The following is a 27,623-nucleotide window of genomic DNA, read 5'->3' on the forward strand; positions in this document are numbered from 1 at the left end:
GATAGCATACGCCCCATGCATGCATGATGACGTGATGTCCTTGGTCCTTTCATATATGTTCGTGACTTTAGCCACGTACCATCAGATACCAATTTTTCGAATTAGTTTCTCCCATGTTCAGACAAACTAACCCAGAGACATTCTTAGTATATTGCTTTGTCTCTTTGCATTCTGATGCCTTGTGTCCTGGTTTATGACACTTGAAGCACTTAAAAGTCATCTGGTTACGATCGGTTGGTTTTTTATATGATCCCGCAGATTTTCGTGCTTTATTTACAGATAGAGCTTGTACTTCACTTGAGTTTCCTTCCAACTGTCTATTCGATTCCTATAGCAGTTTGGTTTTTATTTGCTCAAGAGTAATTGTTTTGCCACAATTATCTACAGCCATTATGAGCGGGTTATATTCCGCAGTCAAACCACTTAACATGATGGAAATAATCCAATCATCTGATATTTCTGCATCAATATCAGCTAACTGCAGCGATAAGTATATTATTTGCGATATATACTTATTCATAGAGTCGAAATTTTCAAGTTTGCATTGCCAAAGCTGTCGCTGTAACGTGATGCGTCTTCCCCAACCTTTATCCTCAAATGCTCTGCAGAGTCTCAACCATAATTCTCTAGCAGTCTTCGCATTATATACATGAGTAAAACATGAGGAATCTAATAATAAACAAATCGTAGTACTGGCTTTACGGTCGTCGTCTTTGAATTTGTCATCAAAGTATTCCAACTCTATTATCTTCCATAAATCCTTATTTTCAAGATAATTACGTACTTGAAATTTCCAGTTGGGAAAGTCCGAAGCACCCTTGAGTTTCATGATACCGTACATTCCATGACTCGACGTATCGTCATCTGCCATTTTCAGAATTTTGATTTGTTTTCACCACTATATTCTAGAATTCACTAAATTATATTCACTTTAGTGCTAGTCCATAACCTGATTGAGATATTGAGTGGATTACGTATACAGTTGTAAATATAATTTACTTCGTTCCGATTGCAGTTGCACGTTACATACAAACTGTTACTTAGCAACAATACTTATTTTAAATGTGATGGATTATACTTTTTCTACTTCAATCAATGTGCCTAATATGATGCCGGCTGTTGAAAGAGAAATCCCAAGTAGAGCCCGTGACTTATGACACGGGTGTAGGTTTAAAAGGCCCTTTTAGAATGCATTAACACTTACCTTCACTGCTTGCAGCTTCCTTCCAGGCCCAACTAAGTCTGGGATAAACCCATTTCTAATAAAATGTACTTTAGTATCGAAAATACAACCGGCACGCCCTGCGCTCGTCGACTGAATGTCGCCGCTCACCCTACGAAAGAGGATTATTCAACTACGGACCTCCACATTTATAGACCGAAATCAGTGTAGTAAGGCGAGAAGCGGGGTAACGGTTATCTTATGACAAACAACTTAGTTCGGTCTATAAATACTAGATGGCGCTATTTACAATATTTGTAATAAACTTTACATTGGGTACTTTCATTAGTACTATACACAAACTATCTTATTTTAATATCTTTTTAAAATATCGGATTTTTCTATAATATTGACGTGAAGATTTGCTATTTTCGTCTTTCTGTGTGTTAGGGCACAGAAAGATGAAAATAACAAATCTCCGTTAAACTTGCGGTAATTTTTAACAACACAATTCTTATATGTCCTTTGTTTTTCAGTAAACTGAAGTGTGTACCAAACTGTGAGCCAGCCTGCGTATATGGCGAGTGCAAGGCACCAAATGTATGTGCATGTAATAGTGGTTACGAAACTGACCCTGCAAACCGACATATATGTATCCCAGTTTGCGAGCAAACGTGTGTACAAGGCACATGTGTAGAACCTAATATTTGTAAATGTCACTTCGGTAACGAGTTTCACTGCATTAACGGAGCATGTATGTCACCATCGTCGTGTTCATGTCTTCCAGGGTGGAGTTTAGCGACTGCAAACACTTGTGTGCCAATCTGCAGCAGTCCATGCGGTTATGGCACTTGCGTACGACCTGAGATATGTGAATGCCATGATGGATATCACCGTAATGCGACATCTAATACAGGATTGTGTGTTAAGAACAGCGGGAATAGTCTACGAGAATTTTATGGCGGCGTGGTATGCCAGGGCCTTTTACTCACTCTAATATGTATGAGTATAATGGAAATATTCGTGAACGGCTGCCACATGTGGGGACTGACATTGTAAAGTTATGTCCTGAAGTGACCTTAATTTCACAGCAAATATTAGAGCTCACTGCTTTCATTACATGTTATAATATACGCTATAATAACGAGTAACGATCTTATTCAAAATGACTAAGACCAGAGTTTCTTGTCAGTTCTTCTCTGCGCGAACTTTATTCCGAACTGACTGTTGATTTCACTTATTATAAATTCTGTAATATATAATACATGAATAAATATATTTTGATTTGAATTGATAGTATTTTTAAATGAATTGTTTTTTCTTAGATAATGTTGGGATTTCTTAGATAATGAATGATGTTGTGTCTCTAATAGCTTTTTAGGACTTAGTAGTTTTCGCTGTGCGTTAAAAGTTAGGACAAACAATACCTTCACGAAATATATCACTCCTTTCATCCTACACCTATATTTATAATTATGAGTAACGATCTTATTTGAAATTACTAAAAGCAGATTTCTTTTCGGTTTGAACTTCATTCCGAACTGACTGTTGACATTGATATATCCATCCAAGGCCTTTTAATGTGAGTCTATGATTGATAACGAATTTCCAAAGATTTACTTGTTTCAGTAAGCAAGTATTATATCAGAGGTCAAGAGGCATTACTCTTTCTTTTCTCTTCTTTCTTCTTTTCGCATTCTCTATGCAAAATACAGTTTTCAAAACTTGACTGCAGAAATAATTGAATACCTACATAATTAAACCTAGGTACATCTAAAAAAGCTTTCTTAAGCTTGGCATCATTTCGGGATCATCACACCAAGTCATCGGAATAGCTAAAGGAATTGCAGGTCCATTTCCATAAAGCCCAGTTTAACCCGTAACATCTCTAGTTTAACCCATCATTAGCTCCATCTCTGGAGCAACCAATAATTTTCCAATCAAAAGTTTCAAAGAGGTTTTTCCAGATAGGTTGGGCTAATCTGTGAGAAGTCCTATAATTGGATTGGACACAAATGGGGCGTCAATGTCATTTTGACAGCTAACAGTCGAAAGATTAAAAAACAAATCCAGTACTAAATATAACAGATGACTGTCGACTATGTTTCCCTGTAGGAAACCCAAAATACTTTAAATATCCTAAGTCAGCATTAGTCATTGTACGTGCACTTCTGACTACTACTATGTAGATGAGCATAATTTTAATTTTATTGATAAACTCACATGCGGCGATTAAACAGTAGAAATGTAAGAAATTAATGATGAGTGATCTGTTTTAGTGATTGTAATGGCAAACAAGCTGACTGCTCATCTTGTAGCAAGTGGTAACTATCGCCTATATACATGAACAGCACTGCGAACATCACATTATCATGTGACCAGTGTTCCCACTCATGTAACTATTTCAGAGGACCAGGACAACATAGCTTTTATCCTTTAAATACTCTGCCTAATCTAACCCTAACACCAAATGCACCTTACGAAGCAGCTGTTAGGTGAGAATTAGTTATTCGCCCAGGTGACATTTACCAGTCAACCGCTGGTATGTCTATCTCGTCCATAGTCTGACTAAATAGGGACCAAGATTTTGGACACATATCTAATAGGATCTCTTGTAGCAGTGTAGTATCGTCAGAGTTCGATAGAAATGAGCAGGCATTAAGGGCAACGCAGATGCTGTTGGAACTACAGAACTTATAATTAAAATATGCATTCTAGGTAAGTATGCATTCTATACTATGTTAGTCGTAATGGTACGTGTATATGCATATAGTACATAAACCAGGTAGAATACATATAAATCAGAATCGCTTTTACCACAAAATTGATTGAACTATCATTAGCTCTCGGCTTGGCATAACTTCTCTGACTACCCAATATGACAGAAAAAACGAATTTAACTTTTTTATAAATTTACATATCAAATCAAAGTGGCAGAGTCTGATCGGATTTCTAAACTTTTGAATTATTCAAGTATTATTCATGTACTCTATTACCGACTATTACTAACATGACATGCCGCCGTACCCTGTCTCCATCCCATATCTCACTCACCCTACAAAACTTGACTACAGAAGTAGTTCTTTTAATGGAATGGTAGTAGCTAATGGAATTGTGCACCCGTCTGTATTAACGGTTTACGCTAGCGGGGTACCAGTGATAAGCAGTGATGATGATAAGATAAATATGAGGTCAGTTCAGTTAGCCAATCCTACTCAGCTGAAGAGAGAAACCTCGGCAGCTAGTTCATTCCACAATATGAGTGTATGCGGGAGAAAATCGCACTGTCCGAGACTACTTAGGTTCCAGCGTGTGGGGATAAATTCCCTGTCTATGGCGAGCGATGCGATGATAAGCTTGTATAAGTGAGACAGAGGTGCCTGTGTAACAAAATCGACACCTGGATAATAAAGTCAGAATAATCTTCCGCAGCGATGACAAAACACAAATGTATTATTTTATAAAAACTGGATTCAATCTTACCAATTGTATGTACTTAATTTACACACGCGTACTCATAGTAGTACAATATAAATTTTAACGTTGTGTCCAATCCAATTTGCAGTCAACGACGTAGGAGTCAGAGAAATTACAGGGTAAGGAGGGTTAACATTTTAGACGTCCGGAATGGCAACACATGATTGTTGCAGCATGATGATGTCATGTCTTTTTTTCGAACTACTCTAAAACTGTTGGCCGTAGCTGGTCTTTACAGCTTCACCTGACAATAGGGGGCAAGTGCATAATAGAGTGCCATCTCCATTATGGATCGGTTAAAGGCCAACTCTGGCCTGATGGATACGACTTTATTATGAGAGGACCTCGGCAAAGGTCGTCGTAATTTCGATTCCCGTTTATATGGGACGGGTACCGATCGGATTCGATCGGTTGAGGACGTGATGACCGTGACGTTCTCATATATATAGGAAGTTCGGCGGTTGATACCAGGAAGGGCTTCTTTGATATTATAATAAAAAAAAAATTACTACTAGACCATTTTGGTCAATTTTTATTACGACATTTATTCAACTTACCGTATATCTTAATTTTATACTAAATTATCTAAAATTCAAAATTCAAATTTAAAAATCATTTAAGTATGTAGGATGCTTCAGTCGCTTATGAAATTGTCCAATTTTTTATATCATATTTTTTTCCCCACCGTCCAGTTCAATATACATATTCAATTGAGAGGGACAAAAGAAAAAAATAAAAATAATATTAACAAATATTGTTTCTTTTTAATAGTAATAATTAATTTAGATGTTGGATCATAATTATAAAATCCTCATATTATAATAAATAACTAAACGGATGTCACGATTCGTCATGTAATAATCTATTATATTATGATTTCTGTGGTTTAGAGGATGACAACAAATTGTGTTCAAATTATGTGGATAAATTTATTAATTTGATTTTTAAATTTGATATTGATAATTTTTTTTTTAATTAAATAATAAATATTTCTAAATACGTTCCTCAAGAATTAGAGGCTCTCAGCTCTTAACTAAGAAAACATGTTTATTGCAATTGCTTGTACAGAAATTAAGGTTTCAACTTTAAAGTAAATTTACTACTTTTTTTTCAAATAATATAAAATTGAACTACAGTATTATGTGTGCGTTTGTTCATATGGGTAATACAAGACGCTTATGATAGTTTCGCCAGTTTGTTTTTTTTTTATATTTGATACACATATTTATAACTGATGAAAATACAATTACGTGTTAACAAAGAGTTGTAATTATGTATTGTAAGATACTTGCTCTCGACTCGTCCGCTCCGATACTCTTTTCGGCTCTTTTTTTTCAGACTACTTTAACGCTGTTGGCCGCAGTAGGCCTTTACAGCTTCGCCCGACCATACGGGGCAAACCCGCGGAAGGACTTATGGAGGGACTGAAGGCTAAGTCCCTCCTGACGGTTACTACTTTAGTCGCCTTTTTAGCCGCCATGAAGTTAGCTAGTAGAAATTTATTTAAATATAGAATATATTTAAATAAATTTCTAACATTTTTTATTCTTGTCCTCATGTAATTAATATTTATAGACACCCTAACTACACGTATATTACTCATATGGATATTGTACGGTACAAGCCGCCATTATGATACTGATGTTAAATAATTTAGTACAAACAGTGAAGAACTGATATATCTGTGTCACGATGGCGAGATGTCATTTGTTTAATTTGGTCTTACTATTTCTTTGTCTAAATGTGTTTTTCGTTGAGTGTCAAATATGTCCAAGAAGAGTTGAGTAAGTAATAATAATAATTACAAATTGTATTTTAAAAGCGTAATGTGGACAAGAAGTTTGTTTGTAATAAGCAGTAACTGTAACTATCTTATTAATATTATTATTAGCCGAGGCTTTACAAATCGTCTGTTTCTGCTTCTGTTAACCTATTTCTGCAGCCACGAAGTTGTTAGCTGTTGCTTGCAATAGCAAACAGCCTTATATTATTATTAAAGCTTTTTAAAAATAAAATTATACAATTTGAAAACAGAACGTGTGTATTTTTAGGAATATTCTTCGTTCTCTCTTATTAATTCAAATTCAAAAGAGCTAAAAGAAGAGAAAAAATAGTCAAATTTTATAATTTGAAAATAGAACTCCACTCGTAGAATGTTGCGGGTAAATGATACGATGTTGTTGGTCGAGACGATGTATATTACAGATGATAATAGACTGACAATATGTACATAGAAATAATGATCTTATATACTAAATAACAATAGGAAAATGTAAGGTGGGGTGACACAGTTTAGACACAGTAGTGCTTAGTAGACAATATTGAATTTGTCTTACTAGACATTATTAAATGCAATTATTATTTTGATGTATCTAGGTGACTGTGTCCCATAGATATTCCCCCCTTGAGAGAAAAATATATATATATATTAATTCTGCGTCGATTGGTATTCTTTTTGTTTCTGTTATGAATTCAGTGTAGAATTAATATTTTAGTTACCTACATTATTATTATATTATAAAGACAGCAACTTTCCTCCACCAAAGTTATGTTTCGGTTTAATGGACGAGAAATAGCACAGAAATTCCAGAGATTTACATAAGTTATCATTGCCTACAGAGGCAACACAACTTAACATCAATATGTCTTTATTCATGTATGAATATAATACACAATTAATAAAATACAAATCCACCGTCAGTATAGGATATTGTCTGTCTAATAAGACTGAACAAGCAATACAAACCAAATTAAGCCAATGAAATTATAATGTTATGTGTTGGATTACGAATCCTTATAAATTAATATATAAAAGAGAGAGTGGACTGTATTTATTGAAAAGAAAATAATTAATGGAAAAGGAAGTAAAAATACGATTTTGACCTGGAAGAACGTCTTCCACACTCCGAACACCCCAAAGTAAGCAATGTAACACCAAACTTACTCACCTTTGCTCAGGAACGTCCCGATGTGTAGTACTGTTTAGTGGCCACGCACTCTAGAGTGTATATTTTCATCAAAAACAATTATATTGTGTTAAATAAATGATTAATTATCTTCTATATAGGTAAAAATACAGAGCGTCCTTTTAATTCCAGTTCTTATTTTCGATTGTTTTATTATTATTTTTTCGAAATTTAAGTGGCCACATGTTTTTATATGTGGTCAGTATCAAGCGCCCTTTGCTTCAGTCAGCAAGCCGGTGATACAACCTGCTTAGACTACGGAGGTTCGGAATACGGAACAGTTATGGATACCCATCGTTTACATGAGATAGAACGAGATAGCAACACCCGTCGTCTTAGTCTATTCGAGGGTTCTGCAGAGCATGATCAATTGTCGATAAGTTGGCTTGCCATTTGTCTATTACCGCCATTTTGTTTTAGAAAGATCATCACAGTACAAAAATCTTATTTCCATACCTATCGGGCTACATATAGAAAAGAACACTGTTGGTTTCGATGTACAGCAACCAGGATAAAGACGTATACGACGTATAAGACGGTTCCGGTAAGTCCCTTCTTCATAAGTACTTCATAAAATTAATTATCTAGGGCAGTCTTTCCTAACTTTTTTATGCCATGCCACTTTAGCGTTTCTAAAATTCTTGTAAAATGCTTAATTTTTAATACCTATTAAAATTGAATTGTTCACTTAAGACAGTTAAATGATAGGTTTTTGAAAGATAAAACTAGTGTAAGATTGTCGTAATTTAGTATCTAATATGAACTGTAATTTTTAAATAACAATGTAATTGAGTATCTAATATGATCTAGAAAGTATACATTGACTTTTGCAAGAAGTGTTGTGAAATAACTATTTATAGTTTATTTGTAGAATCTGTATTTACCTAGTAGGTATGAGTTGTAATATTATATTATATTTTCATATTCATTATTTAATGTAGATATTTATAAAACTTTATAAGCTTTGTAAATTAATTTCAGTTGTTAAACGAAATAAGTTGTTTAACGACCCAATAAAATTGAAGCTGAATGGGGAACTCCTCCGATCGACCCCCCGTCCAATTCAAACGGGGATCGAAATTACGACGGCCTGAGCCGAGGTTCGAACACCTAGCGGTGTCCTCAAAATAAAGTTGTATCCGTCAGGCGGTAATTGGCCTTCAGCCGCTCCATAAGTCCTTTCGCGGATTTGGAGTGCCATCTGCACTCGCCCCCTATCGTCCGGTGAAGCTGTAAAGGCCAGCTGCGGCCAACAGCAGTAGAGTAGTCCTTAAAAAAAACTGATTGGGGCAGTTGATTTCGAAATGTGAACGAAGTGATTGGTGTTCGGAAGGATAAATCCTTGAACACAACCGAAGATTATTTTTTATGATCGTTAAATCTAACACTAGAAAATGTTTGAACCCTAAAGGAATTCTGAAAATCAAATTCCAAATAATTAATATAAAAAATAAATTGATATTTCTGTATAAATTTATTATTTTAATTTGGTGAGTAAGTAAGGATTTACTTGAAATTTTATATTAGGTTTCAATTTGGTTAGCTTTAGTATGTAATATTATATTATCTGTGGCTTTAGTCTCAAGTCTCTACATTGTGTTTTAACCAGCCGATTTATTTTTCAACAGTAAATCATTTAGAGCCCTAAATCTTTGAATATTTGAATTCTAGGAAACAACTGTGGAATACATTAGAGAATGCTGCCCTGGTTATGATACTATATATATAGAAGGACAACCGTATGTATATTTTCATGTATGTATAACTAACTTTATGTATCTTAATAAGGTCGAAATTCGACTTTATTAAATACATAAAGCTTTTTGAACCAATAATAAATATACAAAGCATATATCAAAATAGGTAGTACTAAGAGGTATATATATAACACCAACGTGTTAGTGTATATATGTATATTGGAATAATGTTTTTTAAGCTTAGTTTAAAAAACATATTAGCATTCTAGAATAGTGACTTTAAAAATGACGATACAACTATCCATCTCCTCTTTAAACCCCTTACAACCCTTCTTCTTTATTTATATTTAATCTTTAATCAGTAACAGCCTAAAAAATAAGTGGAAACTTATTTATTAGGTATGTTATTTTTAGGTATATTATAAAAATCTTTAAAAATGACGACACTTCTCTACAAAGTTTTATCTCCCTTTTCAACGCCTTACAACAATTTTTCTTTATTTGTATCTAATCAACTGACTAAAAAATAAGTTTTAGGTTTCTAACTTTAGAAATGACGATACTTCCATCTCCTCTTTTAACCCTTTTTTCTATATTTATATTTAATCAACAGCTTAAAAATAAATTTCAGGCTTCTAACTTTAAAAATGTATATATGTATCCATTAACCATACATAAATACATAATAATAATCTAACCAGGAAATAATTGGGGAGGCCTATGTCCAGCAGTGGACTGCAGTGGGCTGATGATGATAATGATGACGATACATATAAAGTAGTATACATGAAGTTGTATTGCAAACGATATATCAGTGTTAGATTATTAGATATACTTTTCTTCCACTAATGGTAGAAAAAAAAATAAGAGCAAACGGGACACAGAAGAAATTTTGACAAAGCAATACCTCTTTTTTTCAGTTTCAAATGTAAACCAAAGTGCTTACCAGCGTGCAAAAACGGTTACTGCGAATCGCCAGGTGTATGTGCATGTAATGAAGGTTACTCACCTGACCCTAGTAACCCCCACACTTGTCTTCCAATTTGCGAGCCGAGTTGTTTACACGGCACATGTATAGAACCTAATACTTGTAAATGTGACTTTGGTTATGAGCTACAAGATCGTCAATGTCAACCAGTTTGTTCTGACCCATGCGAGAATGGAGTGTGTGAAGCTCCAGAAACCTGTACCTGCCTTAATGGTTTTAGGATGTCAGAAAACAAAATCTGCGTTCCTTACTGTTCAAAAGGCTGTGATAAAGGTATATGTACCAATCCCGAGACGTGCTCTTGTGAGTTTGGCTGGAATTTAAAAACTCCAAACTCTTGTGAGCCAATGTGCAGCAGACCGTGCGGTAATGGCACTTGTACACGACCAGACGAATGTGATTGTAGTAGAGGATATAAACTTGATTTCGATAATACATTAGAAACAGACATGTGTATTCCTAATTGTGGTAATTGTGAAGGTGTGTGTGTAGCGCCTGGTGAATGTGTTTGTGATCCACCGTATACGGCAAAAGCTGTAAGAGATGATGGTGAAGAGTGCGACTGTGTTTCCGACTGTTCGATTGCCAATAAAACATGTGATCGCACTATTTGTTACATTGAGACTACCAGCCCTTCAACTGAAACGGATGCAACTTCAACAGAACAAGAATTTACAGATGCTGATTATACATCGTCGACTAATGACGATTTAGATTATAATACAACAGAAAAAAGCGTTATAGTAACTACACCAACTACGAATACTAATTTCTTGTTGTCCAATGCCGCCAATACGTCAAAAGAAATAGGGTGAGTTTATATGTTTTTAAATTACTTTAAAATTAACATAAAGATCTTATATCGGTAGCTTTTCCTCAAGTCGTCTGTATCGACCATGAACGGTATGCTAGGATACTAATGTACTTCGGAGTAAACAAAAATTAGCATTTGGATAACATAGTTCGTTATTATTGTAACGAGACATGTATTTTCATACGCAAGGATTGCTTCTTTAGCGCCGATGAAATTTTTCCGAACCGTCGCGTCGTGAATTAAGTCTAAAAGAGGAGTGATAATGTATTTCTTAGTAATTCTTACATTTCTGGTGAAACTTATGCTTGCTTACTTTATAAAGAAACTGTGTTCCAAATTTTAGCTACCTACTAACAGCTTTGGCTGTACGATCTCATAACTTACGAGTTATTGACAATTTATAGTGTCCACATATTATTTGGGTATAGTAAACCACTGTGAGATAACACTTACAGTATTAAATGATATTTACAGAACAGAATAGAAAATCCATTATTTAAATAAACTTAATTTAGGCACTGTTGAATATTTATAGTTATTTATTTTATTCTACCGCTCTTTGGGAAACCTGTCTCATACCAGAATCGCAAACGAAATATGGGCACCAGCATCTATGAACGAGATTGCATGAATAGAATAGAAAATTGATTATTCAAATAAACTTAATTTTAAGCACATTTGAATAATTTTTTCACCTACCGCGCATTCGGAAAGCTATCTTCGTCATAAGACGAACGAGCAAGCTTGCGTATTGCTCTTTTTAAATATTTTTTATAACTTTACATTTTTAAGTTGACTGGTAGTTTGTATTTACACATTTCAGCTTAAAAATGTAGTGTAGTTAGTAAATAACACTAAGTAATTTATTAAAGTTAAAATATTAAATACAATGCAAGCACTAGTTCTCGAAAAATACGGATGAGCCAGTCATGACTACGCTCTACCATATTTTAGGGAGCCCAATGACTCGGCCCACCACGCCGCCACATGTCTGGATATTTTAGTGAGCATGACTACTCGAGACACTGTCATGTCATAGCTACTTAAAATTATCATGTCAAGCATGTAATGATTGCAAGCAATCAATACTAAAACCTCTACGCTATATATTTCAAGGAAGCAGTAAGAAAAACTGCTAAAATAATGTAATAATGAAATTATAACGTTTATTTTGTTACATTTATTGAAGTGAATTATTACAGGTCCTGGAAATTATTCGGAGTGATAGTAGGTGCTGTAGTCCTGCTCTGTTGTATGAGTATTATTATAATTGTAATAATATATCGGAAACATATATGTAGATACATGAATGGAGCTGTTTACGTTGTCGATGGTAAGCATTATACTATGTTTTTTTTTCTGAAATAATTCCCACAGCGATATCTAGTCGTAAATTAATCGGAACTTCAATTCGAAAATCTATTTTATGAAATTTCTAGCTGTGTCCGCAACTTCGTCCGCGTGGAATAGTCACCTTGAATGGCATATTTTTTGACCCGCTTAAGGGTAACATTTTTACAAACTTTGAATGTTATATTTATTGATATATTATTCAACAACTTAAAAAACAAATTTTAAGTTTCTAGTTTTAATGGCGATATTTCCATATAACTTCTCATCTCTCTTATACAACTCTTTTTTCGCATTAAAAAGTAGCCTACGTTCTATTTTAGTATTTATTAGTGGACTATTTGTGTATGTACCAATTTTATTTAAATCGGTTCAGTATAGCGACTTGATGGCGTTGTGTGAATTATCCAGGTGTATTATAAGTTAGAGTTACTATTATTATATTTATGCTATTCTTATTGTATTATATGTATGTATTTACAAATAAAATAAGTTTTTAGTTGTCTTGTATCCCTAATACGCTTTTTTATACTACAATGGTGGCAAACTGCCAAAGCAAACGGCATACGGCCCATCTGATGGTAAACGGTTACCATTGCCTATGTACGGCTGGAATACCAGAGCTAATACGTGCGCGTATCCTTAATATACCTCTTCTTGAAAAAGTCCATGTCGTTGCTTCTTGCTGTAGTCTCTGCATGCTTTGCTTAAGTTAGAACTTGATGGCGTCATGTGAATTGTCCAGGTACATTATTATTATTTATAATTATATACCAAAGGCTTCTTTAGAAAACACTTTGCTCATGAAAATCTCCTGAAACTCCGATTATTGGTTGAGATTGTCACAAACAAACAGACAGATATGGCGACGCACAGTAATAAGATATAATCACTATAAATACACAATAAGATTAATCAATCCAGTCCCTATAAGCAGCACTTGTTCACGAGTATGGCGGATAAGCCAGCCACAACTGAGCGCGACCATATTTTAGGGATCCAAATTACCCGACCCACTACACTGCCACATGTCTGGACATTTTAGTGAGTATCACTATTCAAGACACTCGGCCACGTCAAAGCTACTTAAAATCATTTGTGGTAGTTATGAGTCGGCTAGCACTGCGATCGACCATATTTTAGGTATCCCAGTCTACCACGCCGCCACATGTCTGGACATTTTAGTGCGCATCACTTGTCAAGACACTCTACGTCATAGCTATTTAAAATTACCTTGTAGTATTTATAGTATTGGTATATAGAAATACTAACAACTTTTTAAACTATTCCAGATAACGTAGGCACGGATGAAGTCGGTGATCAATTTGATTTCAGTCGAATTGAATTTTCTTCTATTTTAAGGAACAGACAAGAGGAAGAAGAGAGTCTTTACGCCGAAATAGGTTGTAAAGAAGTTAGTAACAACTAACTTATAAAAATTAGAATGTTTCAGCACTAGATCCCACTACACAGGGCCGGATTAAACAATAGAGTATGCAAGTACCTAGGGGCCCTTCATGAATTTGGGTTATGAGCTCAGTGCCTAAAATGTAAAATGCCACTGTTGGCAATATACCTAGCAGGTCTATTGACTAAGAACCAGACTGTATAAGCGTAAATGCCTATACAATTTTATGCCAAATTATAATAAGTTAATTTTTGCTTTATTTGGACTCTTGCCATCAGTCTGTCTGATTTAAAAATGGAGTAGTAGAACTAATAATATGATTGGACAGTGTATTTTAGGATAATCAACACTTTTGTCTTTGAAACTCATCCTTTGATGATCTTCAAACAGCTGCAAACCCTTCTTTAGTTAGGAATTTAGAAATAGAAAATTTAGGATGGGAGGCAATTGCGGATCAATTCTGCCTTTGATACTTATCATATCATTAAGATTAGATAATCTTCAAACAGCTGTAAACCATTTTTATAGATAGGAATTTACGATCGGAGAATTTAGGATGGGAGACAGGAATCGAGGACCTAGGGGCCCGACATGACCCTGCAACTATATACTGCTGGAAATATTTTGTTGATGCCGTAGTCTATATTATAATTTTAACTATAAGATCTTTGTGTTCACATTAAAATGTAAGTAATTGCTAAAATTTTATTATTATTACTTGTTATTGTTCAAAATGTGTAACTGTGTACTTGGTATTTAAGACTATTTTGTTATATTATACCAGCTGAATCTCGAGGTGCTATATATAATATTATATATCTGTGTCACTTGCTTGTAAAGCAACTATAAATGTATGGATTTTTCAATACGATCCAGAATCTTGAGTATTTCTATTTCAAGAATAATACTGTTAGAAGTTTCTATACGATTAGATGGATTAAAATTTGATATTTTTATAATTTTTGAGAGCTTCATATAAGAGAACATATAGAGTAATACAAATGTACATTAATTTATTAAGCCACAGCCTCATTTTTATTAGCACTAAATTTTATAATATAACTTCCGTGCTAATAAACAGTTGAATCTTTATATGTTCTGTATTAATAATAAGTTCAAATTATTCATTTATAACAATAGACATGAATCACAGTAATTACATACTTTGGAACTTTTAATGTAGTTAAAAAATTTAACAATTTATAACCCAATAAAATGTTATCACATGGACATAGGTATGTTTATAAGCACAATATATCAGTATGATTCATCTAATTTATTTATTAATATATCGATTTATATTCTATTCTTTGTTTAGTCTTTAAAATAATAATAACAAAGAGCAGTTAATGCATTTTATAAAACAATTATATTTACAAACTACTAAAGCCTTGTTATCGACCTATTTTGATACAGTACTTTCCCAGTTAAAAACTCATATAATAAATTATTTAATGTATATAGTTATACTTAATCTCTATAATATTATGTTTGTTGTCATGACTACTTATAGGTATACTAGCTGTACCCGCGACTTCGTCCGCGTAAAACAGTGACCTTGAGCAAATAATAAAAAATATATATTAATAATCTAACCCAATAAAAAAGTTTCATCATTCTAGCTTCAAAAATGAAATTTCCATACATAATTCCATACAATTCAATCAACAGCCAAAAACTAAGTTTCAAACTACTATCTTTAAAATGAAGATACTTCCATACATACCATACATACATTACATCTCCCCTTTCAACCCCTTATAACCCTTTTTCTTGTTTTTTTTAATGCTACTTATATTAGTGTCATCATGTACCAATGATAAGATGTCGCTATACTGTAACCATTTAAGGCTGAGTCATGTGGCGGTAGGTACTGATATTTTCTCAACAGCCTAAAAAATGGGTTTCAAGTTTCTAGCTTTAAAAAATGACAATACATGCATACAACATTTTAACCCCTTTTGACCCTTACAACCCATTTTCGTTAATTATATTTAATCAATACGCAAAAAAATAAGATTGAAGCTTAAACTTTTAAAATATTCCTCTTTCAGTCTCTTATAACCCTTTTTAGCATTAAAAAGTAACCTATGTCCTATCTCAAGATCTAGACTTTAAATTTCATTTAAATCAGTTCAGAAGTTTTGGCTTTTAAGACAGACAGACAGAGTCACTTTCACTTTCATAATATTAGTAAGGTATTTATTAAATAAACTGACCCAAAAAAGCGTAAGAAAAAAGCTTCATCGTTCTAGCTTCAAATATGACGAATTTCCATAAAAACTTTTATCTGCTATTTTATTTTACCCCTTGAATGGTGACAATATGATATTTACAAATTTAAATGTCATATTTATTTATATTTAATAAACAGTTTAAACATTTCTTTAAATTCTTTTGAAAATTGGTGGTCCAGTTGGCCAATAACATAATAAAATTTTGTTAAATCAAAATAATAGATGTGATATTCTAAATTGCAAACTATCCCTCTACTTGCGCGAACCATATCTCTGACTCTACTGGCCAGAATGGAGAAACGCGTATTCCGAACCTGAATAGCTCGGATGGAACGGTAGATGTTGTTTCTTCCAAGGAAATGTTGTTCATATGTATTGACAACATTTTTAATATTATATGTTGTTTTATTCTTCAAAAATATTAATAATATGTTCTTACGCTCTTGTCCAAGAGCAGGGTCATCAGTTATAGGCTATACCAGGATTATATTTATGTATTTATAAAATAAAATTGCAGAGCAAACGTTTATTCATTTAAATTCATAAGGAGACAACGGATTGACAATAATCAGTTGCGCGCGCAACATCGCATGCGCTCTGCTTATACAAATGACATATATGTTTATTGTTTATTTATGACATATGAGCGTTAATAAGTCGCATATCTAGTACAATACTGGTGTAATTCAGAAATTAAAAATTTCTGAAAATAGACTTAATAACACAATTATAAAGTAGACTTTCCAAAATATCTAATTTTTTAGTTAAGCCATTATTATAATAAGTGTGTATTCAACCGCATAAAGATAACCTTGCATTACCATTTTCAACCCCTTACAACCCTTTTTTCGCATTAAAAAGTAGCCTATGTCATTCCTCGGCGTCTAGACTATATGGGTACCAAATTTCATTTAAATCGGTTCAGTAGTTTTCGCGTGAAAGCGAGACAGATAGATAGACAGACAGAGTTAATTTCGCATTTATAATATTAAGTAAGGATTACTCTATTTCATTATAAGTATGACACTATAACATATGTTACTGTGGATTGGATATTTAAATAAAAAATAAAATTTATTTAGTAATACTATTGATGAAGATGATTGAAAACGACGTACATTAGGAGACCTGTAAACCTTTGAAATGTGGTGTTGGAGAAGGATGGAAAGAATTAGCTGGAAATATGAAATAAGAAATGAAGAAGTACTTGAAAGTGTTAAAGAAAAGAGACAGATCATAAATATTATTGAGAATAGGTGGGGAAAAATGTTGGGCACTTGATACGACACGACGAACTTATTAATAATATTATCGAAGGAAAAATAGATAGAAAGAGAGGAAAGGAAACCAAGCAAGTTAAGGAAGACACAGCTAGATCAAGCAAGTTAAGGAAAAAGTTGGAGTCATATCGTATCAATATCAAAATTCGAAAATTGTGGAAGGTGGCGGGACCTCCACCGACAAGAGCACAGCTCTTAAATTATGAATGAATGAAATTGATAAAGATTATTTGTTGGTATAGGACATCGTTAGTCCGCAGAAAATAAATAAATTATACAATAGTTTCATATTTATTAAAAGTTATAATTTTAACCAATTTTGATATTAAAAATTGCTTTTCAAATACTCAATGTTTTTCAATGTAGGTTGAACATATAAAAAATCCGTTATATCTAACGCTTAATACAAACTTGTCGGCCTTTTACGCTAGTGTCTTTATAGTATCCCACGTTACATAGACACAAGTGTGGAGCAGAGCAGATGCCATTGGGACAACCACCTGGGCAGTTGGGCAAGCACCTGAAACCAAGAATTACTTTTAATGTAACTACAATTGCTTTATGTTCGTCATATAGAAAGTAGTATACTTTGTCTAATGCATTTCTAGTCAAATCAAATCAAGTCAAAAATAATTTATCAACTTATAAAGGTAAAGGATTGGCATTAACATTTTTTCCCTACCGTTCATAATATGATCAATCAGATCAGAATCAGCAGAATTAAGCAATTGATTTTTTGTAAGTCAGCCAATTCAGTTTAAGGAATACGATGATGGTCAGGAATTAGGTCATGGTTTTGTATCTTATAATTTCACCACTATTGCTGCCAGACGAGAAAATAGGTAAATCAGATAACAGTAAGCCGCGACACCTAAAGTAAAAGTTCACCTCCGTGATAATCAATTCAGTTACATTTAGGAAAGACGATATTAGTATAATATTATTCTTACCTGTTAGGGTTACTTCTGTCAGGAATGTATCCAGGATTGCATCTACATTCATTTCCTTCTACGCAGTGACTGTTGATGCAAGGTTGTGAACATACGGGCAAAAATTCAGCTGTTTGTTGATTTTGTTCGTAATCTGAGTATGACCCTTGATTTATGTCTTGTGAACTGTTGCGTGACTGCGTTTGATCCTGACCCACTTGGTTGTAGGTATTAAGTGGTCGATTATGATCGCCAGTTGGATTTGGGATACCGTAAGCTTCATCAATGTTAATAACATAACCTGGATTCCGTCCTTGATAAGGTCCTCCTTGGGAGGGACGATAGTTAGGTTGAGATCCTCCAGAGTATTGCGGATTATCAGACCCTTGGTTCGGATACAAAGGATTATTAGGATGTTGGGTTCTATCATTTGGATTATGTCGTCCTGGTGAATTCTGAGGATATTGCTCAGTAGTCGTGTCTTGATTCGAATCATAATTTGGACCATATCTAGGAGAGGATGGTGGGTAAGTATGTCTCTGTTGATTTGTATTGGTGTTATTTGGGTTTTGACTATTGGGGTATTGGTTATTGGGATATTGACCATTTGGGTACTGATTATTAGGGTATTGGTTATTGGGATATTGATTATTGGGATACTGATTACTTGGATATTGATTATTTGAATATTGGTTATTGGGATATTGGTTATTGGGATATTGGTTATTAGGATATTGATTATTGGGGTATTGGTTATTGGAGTTAGGATTATTTGGGTATTGATTACTAGAATGCTGTAAGTTATTAGTTCCATTAAATCCTTGACTATCTGAATTGTTGGAGATAGCATGTAATGAAAAAGAATTTGGTCCATGCGATGGATTCTGTGGATTGTATATGCCATAATGGGTGGAATAGTACTGAGAATCACTTGAAGATTCTTGTACTGTATTGTTAATGTTGTGGCGTTGGTGTATAGAATATTGATCTCCTCCTTGATTTGTTGGGTATCTCGAATTGTATGATTCGATGTCTCCCCGTCCATAGTCTGACTGGGACTGTCCCTGATTCTGAGAATATTGATGATAATCAGTCTGATTATAAGGATAGGGTGCTGATCCGTTTTGAATTTGATTTTGTGGATACGAAGGCCTATATCTTATAGGAGTCACTTGTAAATGTGTACCATCGTCTGAGTTTGACGGACGTGAACAGGCATTGGGGGCAACGCAGCTGCTACCGGAACCACAGGACCTAAAATTAGAATAAAGAGTAATTTTTAGTAATATCGTAATCTAGCTGATATAATAATGAAACTGACGCGTTGACACTGAGAAATAAATTGAAAATATGAAAATAAAACTTGAACTTTTATATTACTACTGCGCAGTTTCTATTAATGTAAAACAATGTTTATTTTCCACTGAAAATTCAAATTTCAATATTACTACTACTGGCTTTCGGTTTGATATTCCCTGAATAAATTGTTAGTCATATGACTAACAATTTATTCAGTTGACTCTTTCATTAATAAGTATACTTTGGTATTAAGTATATTCAAATTCAAATATTTATTTTGTAATTAGGCTCTTACAGGCATTATTACAAGTCAATAGATATAAAAGTCGCCTCGAACAATTATTTTCGAACCATTATATTATTATCTGATCTGGCTCGTCTTGAAGCTTCTTCCATTATTTCCATAAATAAGTCAAAACAAGCTGCTAGGGTTTGATAAATTTCAACTCAACACAAGACGCTCGTGTTGAAAGTTTTACAATGGCTTTCGATTCGAAATAAGATTCTACGAGATCCTTCCCTTATGACATTTTTCCATGTAAAGTACTCCCAATTATGTAAATGTTGTAATAATTACATATGTACCTACATTATTATCAATTATAATAGATTTATATTATTATAATAAAGGCATATAAACTGCCAGCCAATTTTATGGAATGTGGTGAGCGAACTTTGAATCACAAACACTCAATTGTACAATAGTACTCGTCTGCGCTTCAGGTCTTGAAGACTATTGTATCATGCCTAATCTTATAAATATCACTGATACTGTCACTATGTCAAAGCAGGAGACATCGTACAAAGCAAGATGTTTTTCAATTTGGATGGCAAATAAGCTAATCTAGTCTAATAATCGTCGCCTATATATGTACACGAACACTACGGGCGTCATGTTGTTATGTGACATCCGTGATACGACATATGCGTTACCATTCCAGAGGCCTAAGATATTGTGCCTCTTAACATGTAATTTACCGTGTAACTGCTTAATTACATTTACAAAGCAGGTTGTTTGGCGACTGGAATAGATGGGTCTAAGACACTACGTACGTTAACATCAATTGTAGCTTCGAATGTGTCTGAAGTCACTAGTCTATTGTAAACCTTGATTGTAATGACTAATGTAATTCGAGTACGAGTATATAATAAGAAACAGATATCATACGGATTGCATTGTGGAACACATTGGCCGTGTTGATCTTTAGTGTAGCCGAAATGGCAGCGGCACTCGTTCGGAGCCACACAATCACCGTTTTCACAGCGCTCGCAGGAAGCCTGACAAGATCCATCGCGTGTAGACTTGTAGCCGGTCTTACAGTCGCATGTGTTTGGTGCTATACAGTTGCCTAGAATGTAATTTCAATACGTATAAAATTATTACCAACATATGTAATGTCTAGAAATAATATTTCTCGCAATATGGTTCGGGGTGAGGGGATTGCTAGTAATGAGAATTAGTGACCCCAATACTGGCATTATCATGTCGGGTTGATCTACCGATTCCCCCTGGAAACCATCGTGGTTAATTCCTGGTGAATTGACCATTATGTTTTTATTAACATGTCTTTATCCTCAATCTATCATCCATTACTGGTGCCTCACTATGGTATATCGTTGTGACGCTGTATCAAATCAAATCAAAATTCATGTAGGACATTTTAGTCGCCTATGAATGAAATTTTTTTTTTATTATAATATTTTTCCCTACCGTACAGTTCAGTATATAAATTTAATTGAGAAGAACTGGCAAGAAAGTCAACTGATTTTTTTTATATAAGCCTAACATATTAATCCAAAAATATATAGCTACGGCGGCTTAGCAGTGTACACCGCCTTAATTCCGATAGCCACGGATTCGATTTTCGTTTGGACAAAGTCTACCTCATTACAACTATACTAAAAATTGGTTATACTACTGTTAGCTTCAAAACATAAAGAACACTCAGTTGACTAATTTGTTACTTACATTTCAAATTTAAAACCATAGCGAGTCACGTGATTTTGGTGGCGTCACGATTAGGATTGCCGCCACCAATAGGAATACAGATAAAGAGGCCGGGAACAAGGAGGGAGCGGGTTGCTCTCTCTTTGTTCGAGGCGACGGAGACGACCAGACGTGAATGCACGACGACGCAATTTATGTGGAGTGTAATTTGAAAAAGGAATAAAATAAAAGTACTGCTGCATCGACATATCATTTCTGAAAGTTCCCAATACTACATACCTAATCCTCCACAATTTTCTTTACAACTTGGTATGCAGAACTTGCTGTCAGTGTCCAATTTAAAGCCATCCTTGCATATGCATTCTCCACCAGCGCAGTGGCCGTTCTGGCACCCAATTGGACAGGTAGCAACACACACTCCAGCTAGATTCTTCACGTGGTCAGGGAAACATTTGCAGGTTTCTGGACCGACGCAGAGGGCGTTGATGCAGTCATTGCTGCAGAATGGTTCGCAGAGCATATAGTTGTGAGCATTCCTTATGTAACCCTTACAGCATGTTCTGATTCGACTGAGCTCCGGTCGAGACTGAAAATATAAAAGAACATATGTAGAAATATCCTCCTTGCAATTTCAGATAGGTTAGATAGAGACATAGCCAGCTATTGACGTTAATTTTCAGTGACTGAAGAGAAATTTTAACAGGACGGAAATTATGGCAATCATACGGTCCATCTGAATGTAAAATTGTTAACATAGCCTATAGACACCTAAGACACCAGAGGTATCACGAGTTGCCGATCCAATATATCTTTTATTTAAAACCATGCTGTAGTCTCTAAAAAAATCTTCCTCGATAGGTAGTGAAATCGACAATCGAAGTGCGTGTTGGAGAAATTCTCCTGAAACCACACCGTACCTGAGCACTTACGTTGCATGGTGTGATTATTTGAATATTAAATTCCCTGTCAAATGCGAGCGGTGCAGTATATAATAGAATATGGTACATCAGCTTACCCCATTTCCCGCTGGAACATGTGAAGGATCCGACACCAAGTTGACAGTTCTGGAAATATCGTATAGTTTTATTTTTTTAATAATTACAAGCGACCAGAGAAACCAGTTGCACCTCGCGATGCTGTTCGCGACTCTCTTCTTTTTCTAACTATTCTAATGCTCCTGGCCGCGGCTGGCCAAACGATATGCGAGTGCAGATGGCATTCCAAAGGATTTATGGAGGAGTTAAAGATCGACTCTTACCTGACGATGTATTCTATTTTAGTTATTTAGTGAATATTCGTGTTTTCTATTTATTTCCATATTATGTATGTGGACGACCTCGGTGATCTAGCGGTCTAGAACACCGCTTTACGATCGATGGTCGCGGGTTCGATCCCTCGCACGGCAAAAACATTTGTATTCACGAGTATGATTGTTTATATCGGTCTGTGTGTTTTCTATGTATGTATTTACAAAAAAAAATATCTATGTATATTTATCAGTTATCTAGTACTCATAACACAAGCTTTAGCTAGCTTAACTTGGGTCTAGATGGCGCTGTGTGAATTGTCCTGAGATTATTATTATTATTATGTATTAGTATATATATATTTGTAAAAATAAGTATTGAGTATTCTTTCGTATACAATACTAAATGTCCGTTATATATTTATTTCACTTTGAAAACGTTATGATCGTGGTCTTCAGTTTTGGATTCACGCACTTCTTTTTATTGTTCATCGGTTAAATGCCAACTAAATGTATTTTACCCCAGATTTGGCAGATTGACGATTGCTCGTATGTTTTCATACCAACCCATTCCTTATCAGTCCTTGTTTTTATGTTCACTGCCCTCCTACGCGAATACTTTATTACAAAACTAATTTATATGTATAATATAATTGTATCACAGACAATCTGTATAAAATATACCTTGATGGCCGTTTCGTTTGGTTTGTTATCGCTATTTTCATCACCTAATACAGAACTATGATATGATATATTATTTTGTAAATACATACATAATATACAAATAATACTCCCAGACCGATACATATCAGTATACCTATGAACAAATGTTTGTACTGTGCGAGGAATCGAACCCGCGACCATAAGCGTAAAGCGGTGTCCTATACCGTTAGACCACCGCGGCTAACTGATTGTGATATGACACCGCTAGATTTTCGAACCTCGGCTCAGGCCGTTGTAATTTCGATCATCGTTCGAATGGAACAGGGAATCGAAGGGGGAACACAGTAAAGATTGAACATTAAAAATACTTACGGAACTTCAATATAGCAAACACCAACATTCTCGGACGGGTCGTGTCTCGTTGTGTTCACTTGTGTATTATTATAAAATCTGAAATTAATTATTGCATGTAATATAAAATTTCTTTCATTTCAAATGTATATTTATATACATATTATTATATAACTAGTATTTACATAACCTAATTGTACAACTAAGAACCTAAAATAAAAACTTAAAAAAAAAATATGATGACTAAAATATATTATTAAAAGGGGTCCCTTTAGGCAACGTTCCGAAGATACTGGCAGCGTTCCCTCTTTGAATAGCTAGTCTAATTCTTTGTCCAAGGTAGCTGCCACCTCTTCGGTCTTCTGTGACGTCGACTAACCTTTTCGTTATTTCTTTGAAAAGTCTTATAGCGCTAGGACCCCACGGACCAAGGGTCTCGACACCGAATGGGACAAATTCATATTCGGAGCCTAGACCCCTGTATTTATATATTTTGGCTTTTTCAGCCGCTTCACATGCCGCACCAGCTCTGTTGTTGGTTCCATGTAGATGGGATGGGGCCAGCGTGTCTGCACAGGTTGCATCCCATACCAGCACCCGGCCCACCTTCCATGGAATCATATTCCAAATTTCTTTTGATCCATATATGTTCGCCAACATTACATAATACGAAATAGAGAAAATTGTAGACAAAATATTTTTTTTTGTAATTTTTGTAAGTATAGGTACATCATAAGTTTTTACATTTATTAAATGCCATAACATTTTAATATTACAGGAAAAAAATAGATTGCTATTTTGGCGAATTTACTGAATATTTACTCATGTAAAATTTTATACATTTTTATTTTATACAGAAAAATAAAGAAATTTAAGTTATTCCGAATTATGATATTTATAAAATTATGAAACTTATGTTATTTATGAACTAACGTCTAACAATGTTATTCTTGCTATTTTCTTTTTCTTGTGACATTGCGGACTATATCCGGACCAAAAGTCCGGTGCGAGAATCGAACCCGCGACTATCGGAAGTAAAGTGTGTGCCAAATTAGACTACCGGGCCATATATATACAAAAATAGTCTCACCTTAGATAATTAGCGTCGCCTTTATATTGGTAGCGGCCACCAAATCCCCCTTTCACGCTTTTAACATATTGTACGTCGTCAGAATCTGCGCGTGCGCATCCTAAGATAAGCGCGCATAATAACATATATACGCGCATTTTGATCTGAAAGAAAATTATCAGTATCTATATTAATTTGTTTACTGAACTGAACTTCGTCCACATCATTGTACTATGTGGTAATTTTATGGCAACCAAGCCTCAAATTCAGGGTATATTTTTATAAATACACTTTTTAAAAATAAACCGTGAACTTTCCAGAGGGACTCTGCATCTACCTACATGACGCGAATTATCCTGGCTTGAAACCATCGTTCCGGACTTTATAAGAGCTGAAGACTAGCCCTCATCTAGCCTAGACCTCAATCCTTTAGACTTCAAATTGTAGTCAGTTTTAAAGGATATAGGACATAGGAAGGACACAGTCTGCTCTAAACGACACGGTGACATTGAGTCTCATAAAAAAAATCTTTGGGGCATCAGGGACGAAATTTCCCTTGGTAACATTGTGTAAATCCATAAATTCGTGGCCAAACAGATTAAGCGCCAGTATAAAAGCCAAAATTTCGAATAGATTTTTTTTATTTTGCTGGGACTAATAATTATATAGGTATAATATTACATTACTACATTAAAAAAAATGCATTTTCATTTGTAGAACTTATGCGATAAAACTTATTATTATATAATACTAGCTGTCCGGGGAAACGTTGTTTTGCCATACAAAATTTTGTATATATTTCAATCTAGATTTTTTGATTAAATTATCTACAAAGTATATATTTTTTAATTCATTATAATTTACAATTTAACATTAGCTGCACTTTGTTTAAAGAATGTTCCCAGCCGTAGTTTTGGAATTGTTGTTTTTGAAATTTCGTATTTAATACGTTAAGATTATTAGAAATTAATTAAAATTATTATTATTATGATATTAATACGTGAAGCTAACATATTGTACCCCTTTAGAAATTCGCTTAGTTTATACAGAGAAGGAGTGTAGAAACTTCATATTGTTTTTAATTATACAAAAAAACATTAAAATATTAAAAAAAATAATAACATGTGTATGTCAAATATATGGCCACACCATATATTTCACACAAACACATGAATAGAAGTATAGCTTTAACAATAGAACCTTAATAGTGTTCAAACTTTATTAATATTTATTAATATAGTTATTACAATTAAATGTTACAATTCCCAATAAAAAAAATATTTCCGCATCAAGTTAAAATTACAGAACAATTTACAATTTATATTGTAAATAATGTCAATAGGTAACAATCATGCTACTTAAGTTACATGGCCACATTATCTAGATAAGGTCTTAGGCCAATGAGATGACACTAGTTCGATAATAACATTATATATACAGATTTACTTGTTACTCACCAAGTGACTAGCTCGCTCTGCGTTCGTCTTTGTACTGGCAACTAGATTCTATGAGATCACTTGATTTGAAGTATAGAATGTTAATAAAGCTGAGGGTTCCGTAAATAATTTAATATTATATTTAAATGTGACAAAGAAGCATCGTGTCGGAACATTCTTTTAATATTGTTTAGATTTTGATATCGTCGGTTAAATAGAAAAATGGCAGTATTCAAAATGTACATTTAGGTCTTGTCTTGTAGACAGGCATTTAAAGTTTTTAAATTTATTTAAATTATTTTTTTACCTTTAAAGTTTTAAAGTTACACAGAAGTATTATATATAATTTTAAAAGTATTTAGATAATGATTAAGCCGGCGTTAATTAAATTAATTGACTTATATAAAAGGAGGCAATTCTAGCTTCTAATTTTGAAAAATATCATTTTTCTATTTTTAATCATTAAATTTATCATATATATATAGCCTTGAACACTCTTTTATATTCTTGGATTGTTTTCTGTTGTTTCATGAATTTTTGTGTGAATCTAATAAATAAATAAAGATATTGGCCTTATCCTCTCTAAAACTGCAGTAAGTGCTATACTAGAAGGTATTTCTAAAGCTGCACTGAATCAAGTAGGAGCACAGGCTGGGCAGGGAGAGACACACGAGAGGTGAAGGTGACTGTTGATGTACGTCGGCAAGGGGCCCCTTAAACCTACACTCCGAGGAGTTCCCAAGGTCCCAAGGTCACAAGTCCCGGGATCTGCTTGGAATTTCCCTCTCTGCCACACGGTAGATCCAGTCAGTGATCCATCCGCACAGTGAATCCATGGAATGCTAAGAAGTTCGTCCCACATTAAATCTTTGATTTTACCTTTTTTAATTAGACTATATCGAAAAAATTAAAAATGAGCTTAAAATATGAAAATTAAAGATTGTTATCCATCTTTTTTTTATATAGTTAGATAGAATTAAATTAAATATACCATTTCGAGCGTCTTCATGTTCTAACAATTACATTTGGCATGAGGAACAGAATACCACTAGTTTTTATATTACCTTAAGATATTCTATAGTTTATTCGAATGAACTCGCTAATATCTGAAAAAAATATCTAATAAAAATTTTTGCACCTATTTTATAGATTCGAGACTCAGAACGGAGCAACAAGAAAAACATTTCGTTGCGATTCGACAGATTGGAGAACGAGTATAGTTGCCATTTCTTTAAAACTAAAACGTATATGAACGCGGGTCTCAACTAGTCATTTATACACTCATGGCGAGGTCAACAATTTA

The 27,623-nt window shown here is 34.1% G+C and overlaps 2 protein-coding genes across 2 annotated transcripts; one reads left to right on the forward strand and one right to left on the reverse strand.

The window, feature by feature from the left end:
• Nucleotides 1-1,267: 1,267 nt before the first annotated feature.
• Nucleotides 1,268-13,883, forward strand: LOC131850565 (delta-like protein 1). The gene is made up of 6 exons (XM_059200848.1): nt 1,268-1,392; nt 1,699-1,886; nt 1,950-2,217; nt 10,223-11,101; nt 12,307-12,437; nt 13,747-13,883. Exons 1-6 carry the CDS (start codon nt 1,268-1,270, stop codon nt 13,881-13,883), a joined length of 1,728 nt encoding a protein of 575 aa, XP_059056831.1.
• A 3,650-nt stretch (nt 13,884-17,533) lies between these two features.
• LOC131850489 (uncharacterized) lies at nt 17,534-26,367 on the reverse strand. Its single transcript, XM_059200721.1, has 8 exons — nt 26,342-26,367; nt 24,906-25,048; nt 23,837-23,914; nt 22,571-22,619; nt 21,835-22,141; nt 20,776-20,956; nt 18,330-19,562; nt 17,534-17,899 (listed from the first exon to the last, which is right to left on the reverse strand). Exons 2-8 carry the CDS (start codon nt 25,040-25,042, stop codon nt 17,773-17,775), a joined length of 2,112 nt encoding a protein of 703 aa, XP_059056704.1. The 5' UTR covers nt 25,043-25,048; nt 26,342-26,367; the 3' UTR covers nt 17,534-17,772.
• Between the last annotated feature and the right edge of the window lie 1,256 nt (nt 26,368-27,623).

The sequence above is a fragment of the Achroia grisella genome, unplaced genomic scaffold (assembly GCF_030625045.1).
Source record: "Achroia grisella isolate CSIRO2021 unplaced genomic scaffold, CSIRO_AGI_Agris_v1 utg770, whole genome shotgun sequence".
In the NCBI taxonomy this organism is placed as follows: domain Eukaryota; kingdom Metazoa; phylum Arthropoda; class Insecta; order Lepidoptera; family Pyralidae; genus Achroia; species Achroia grisella.

Coding starts and splice junctions, on each gene's coding strand:
- LOC131850489 (XM_059200721.1), bottom strand. CDS start 25,042: ATGCGCGTATATATGTTATTATGCGCGCTTATCTTAGGATGCGCACGC. Junction 22,620..23,836: donor GTTTGCTATATTGAAGTTCC/GTAAGTATTTTT, acceptor CGATATTTCCAG/AACTGTCAACTTGGTGTCGG. Junction 20,957..21,834: donor AGAAAATTGTGGAGGATTAG/GTATGTAGTATT, acceptor ATTACATTCTAG/GCAACTGTATAGCACCAAAC.
- LOC131850565 (XM_059200848.1), top strand. CDS start 1,268: ATGTACTTTAGTATCGAAAATACAACCGGCACGCCCTGCGCTCGTCGA. Junction 1,393..1,698: donor TATAGACCGAAATCAGTGTA/GTAAGGCGAGAA, acceptor TTTGTTTTTCAG/TAAACTGAAGTGTGTACCAA. Junction 12,438..13,746: donor AGCTGTTTACGTTGTCGATG/GTAAGCATTATA, acceptor AAACTATTCCAG/ATAACGTAGGCACGGATGAA.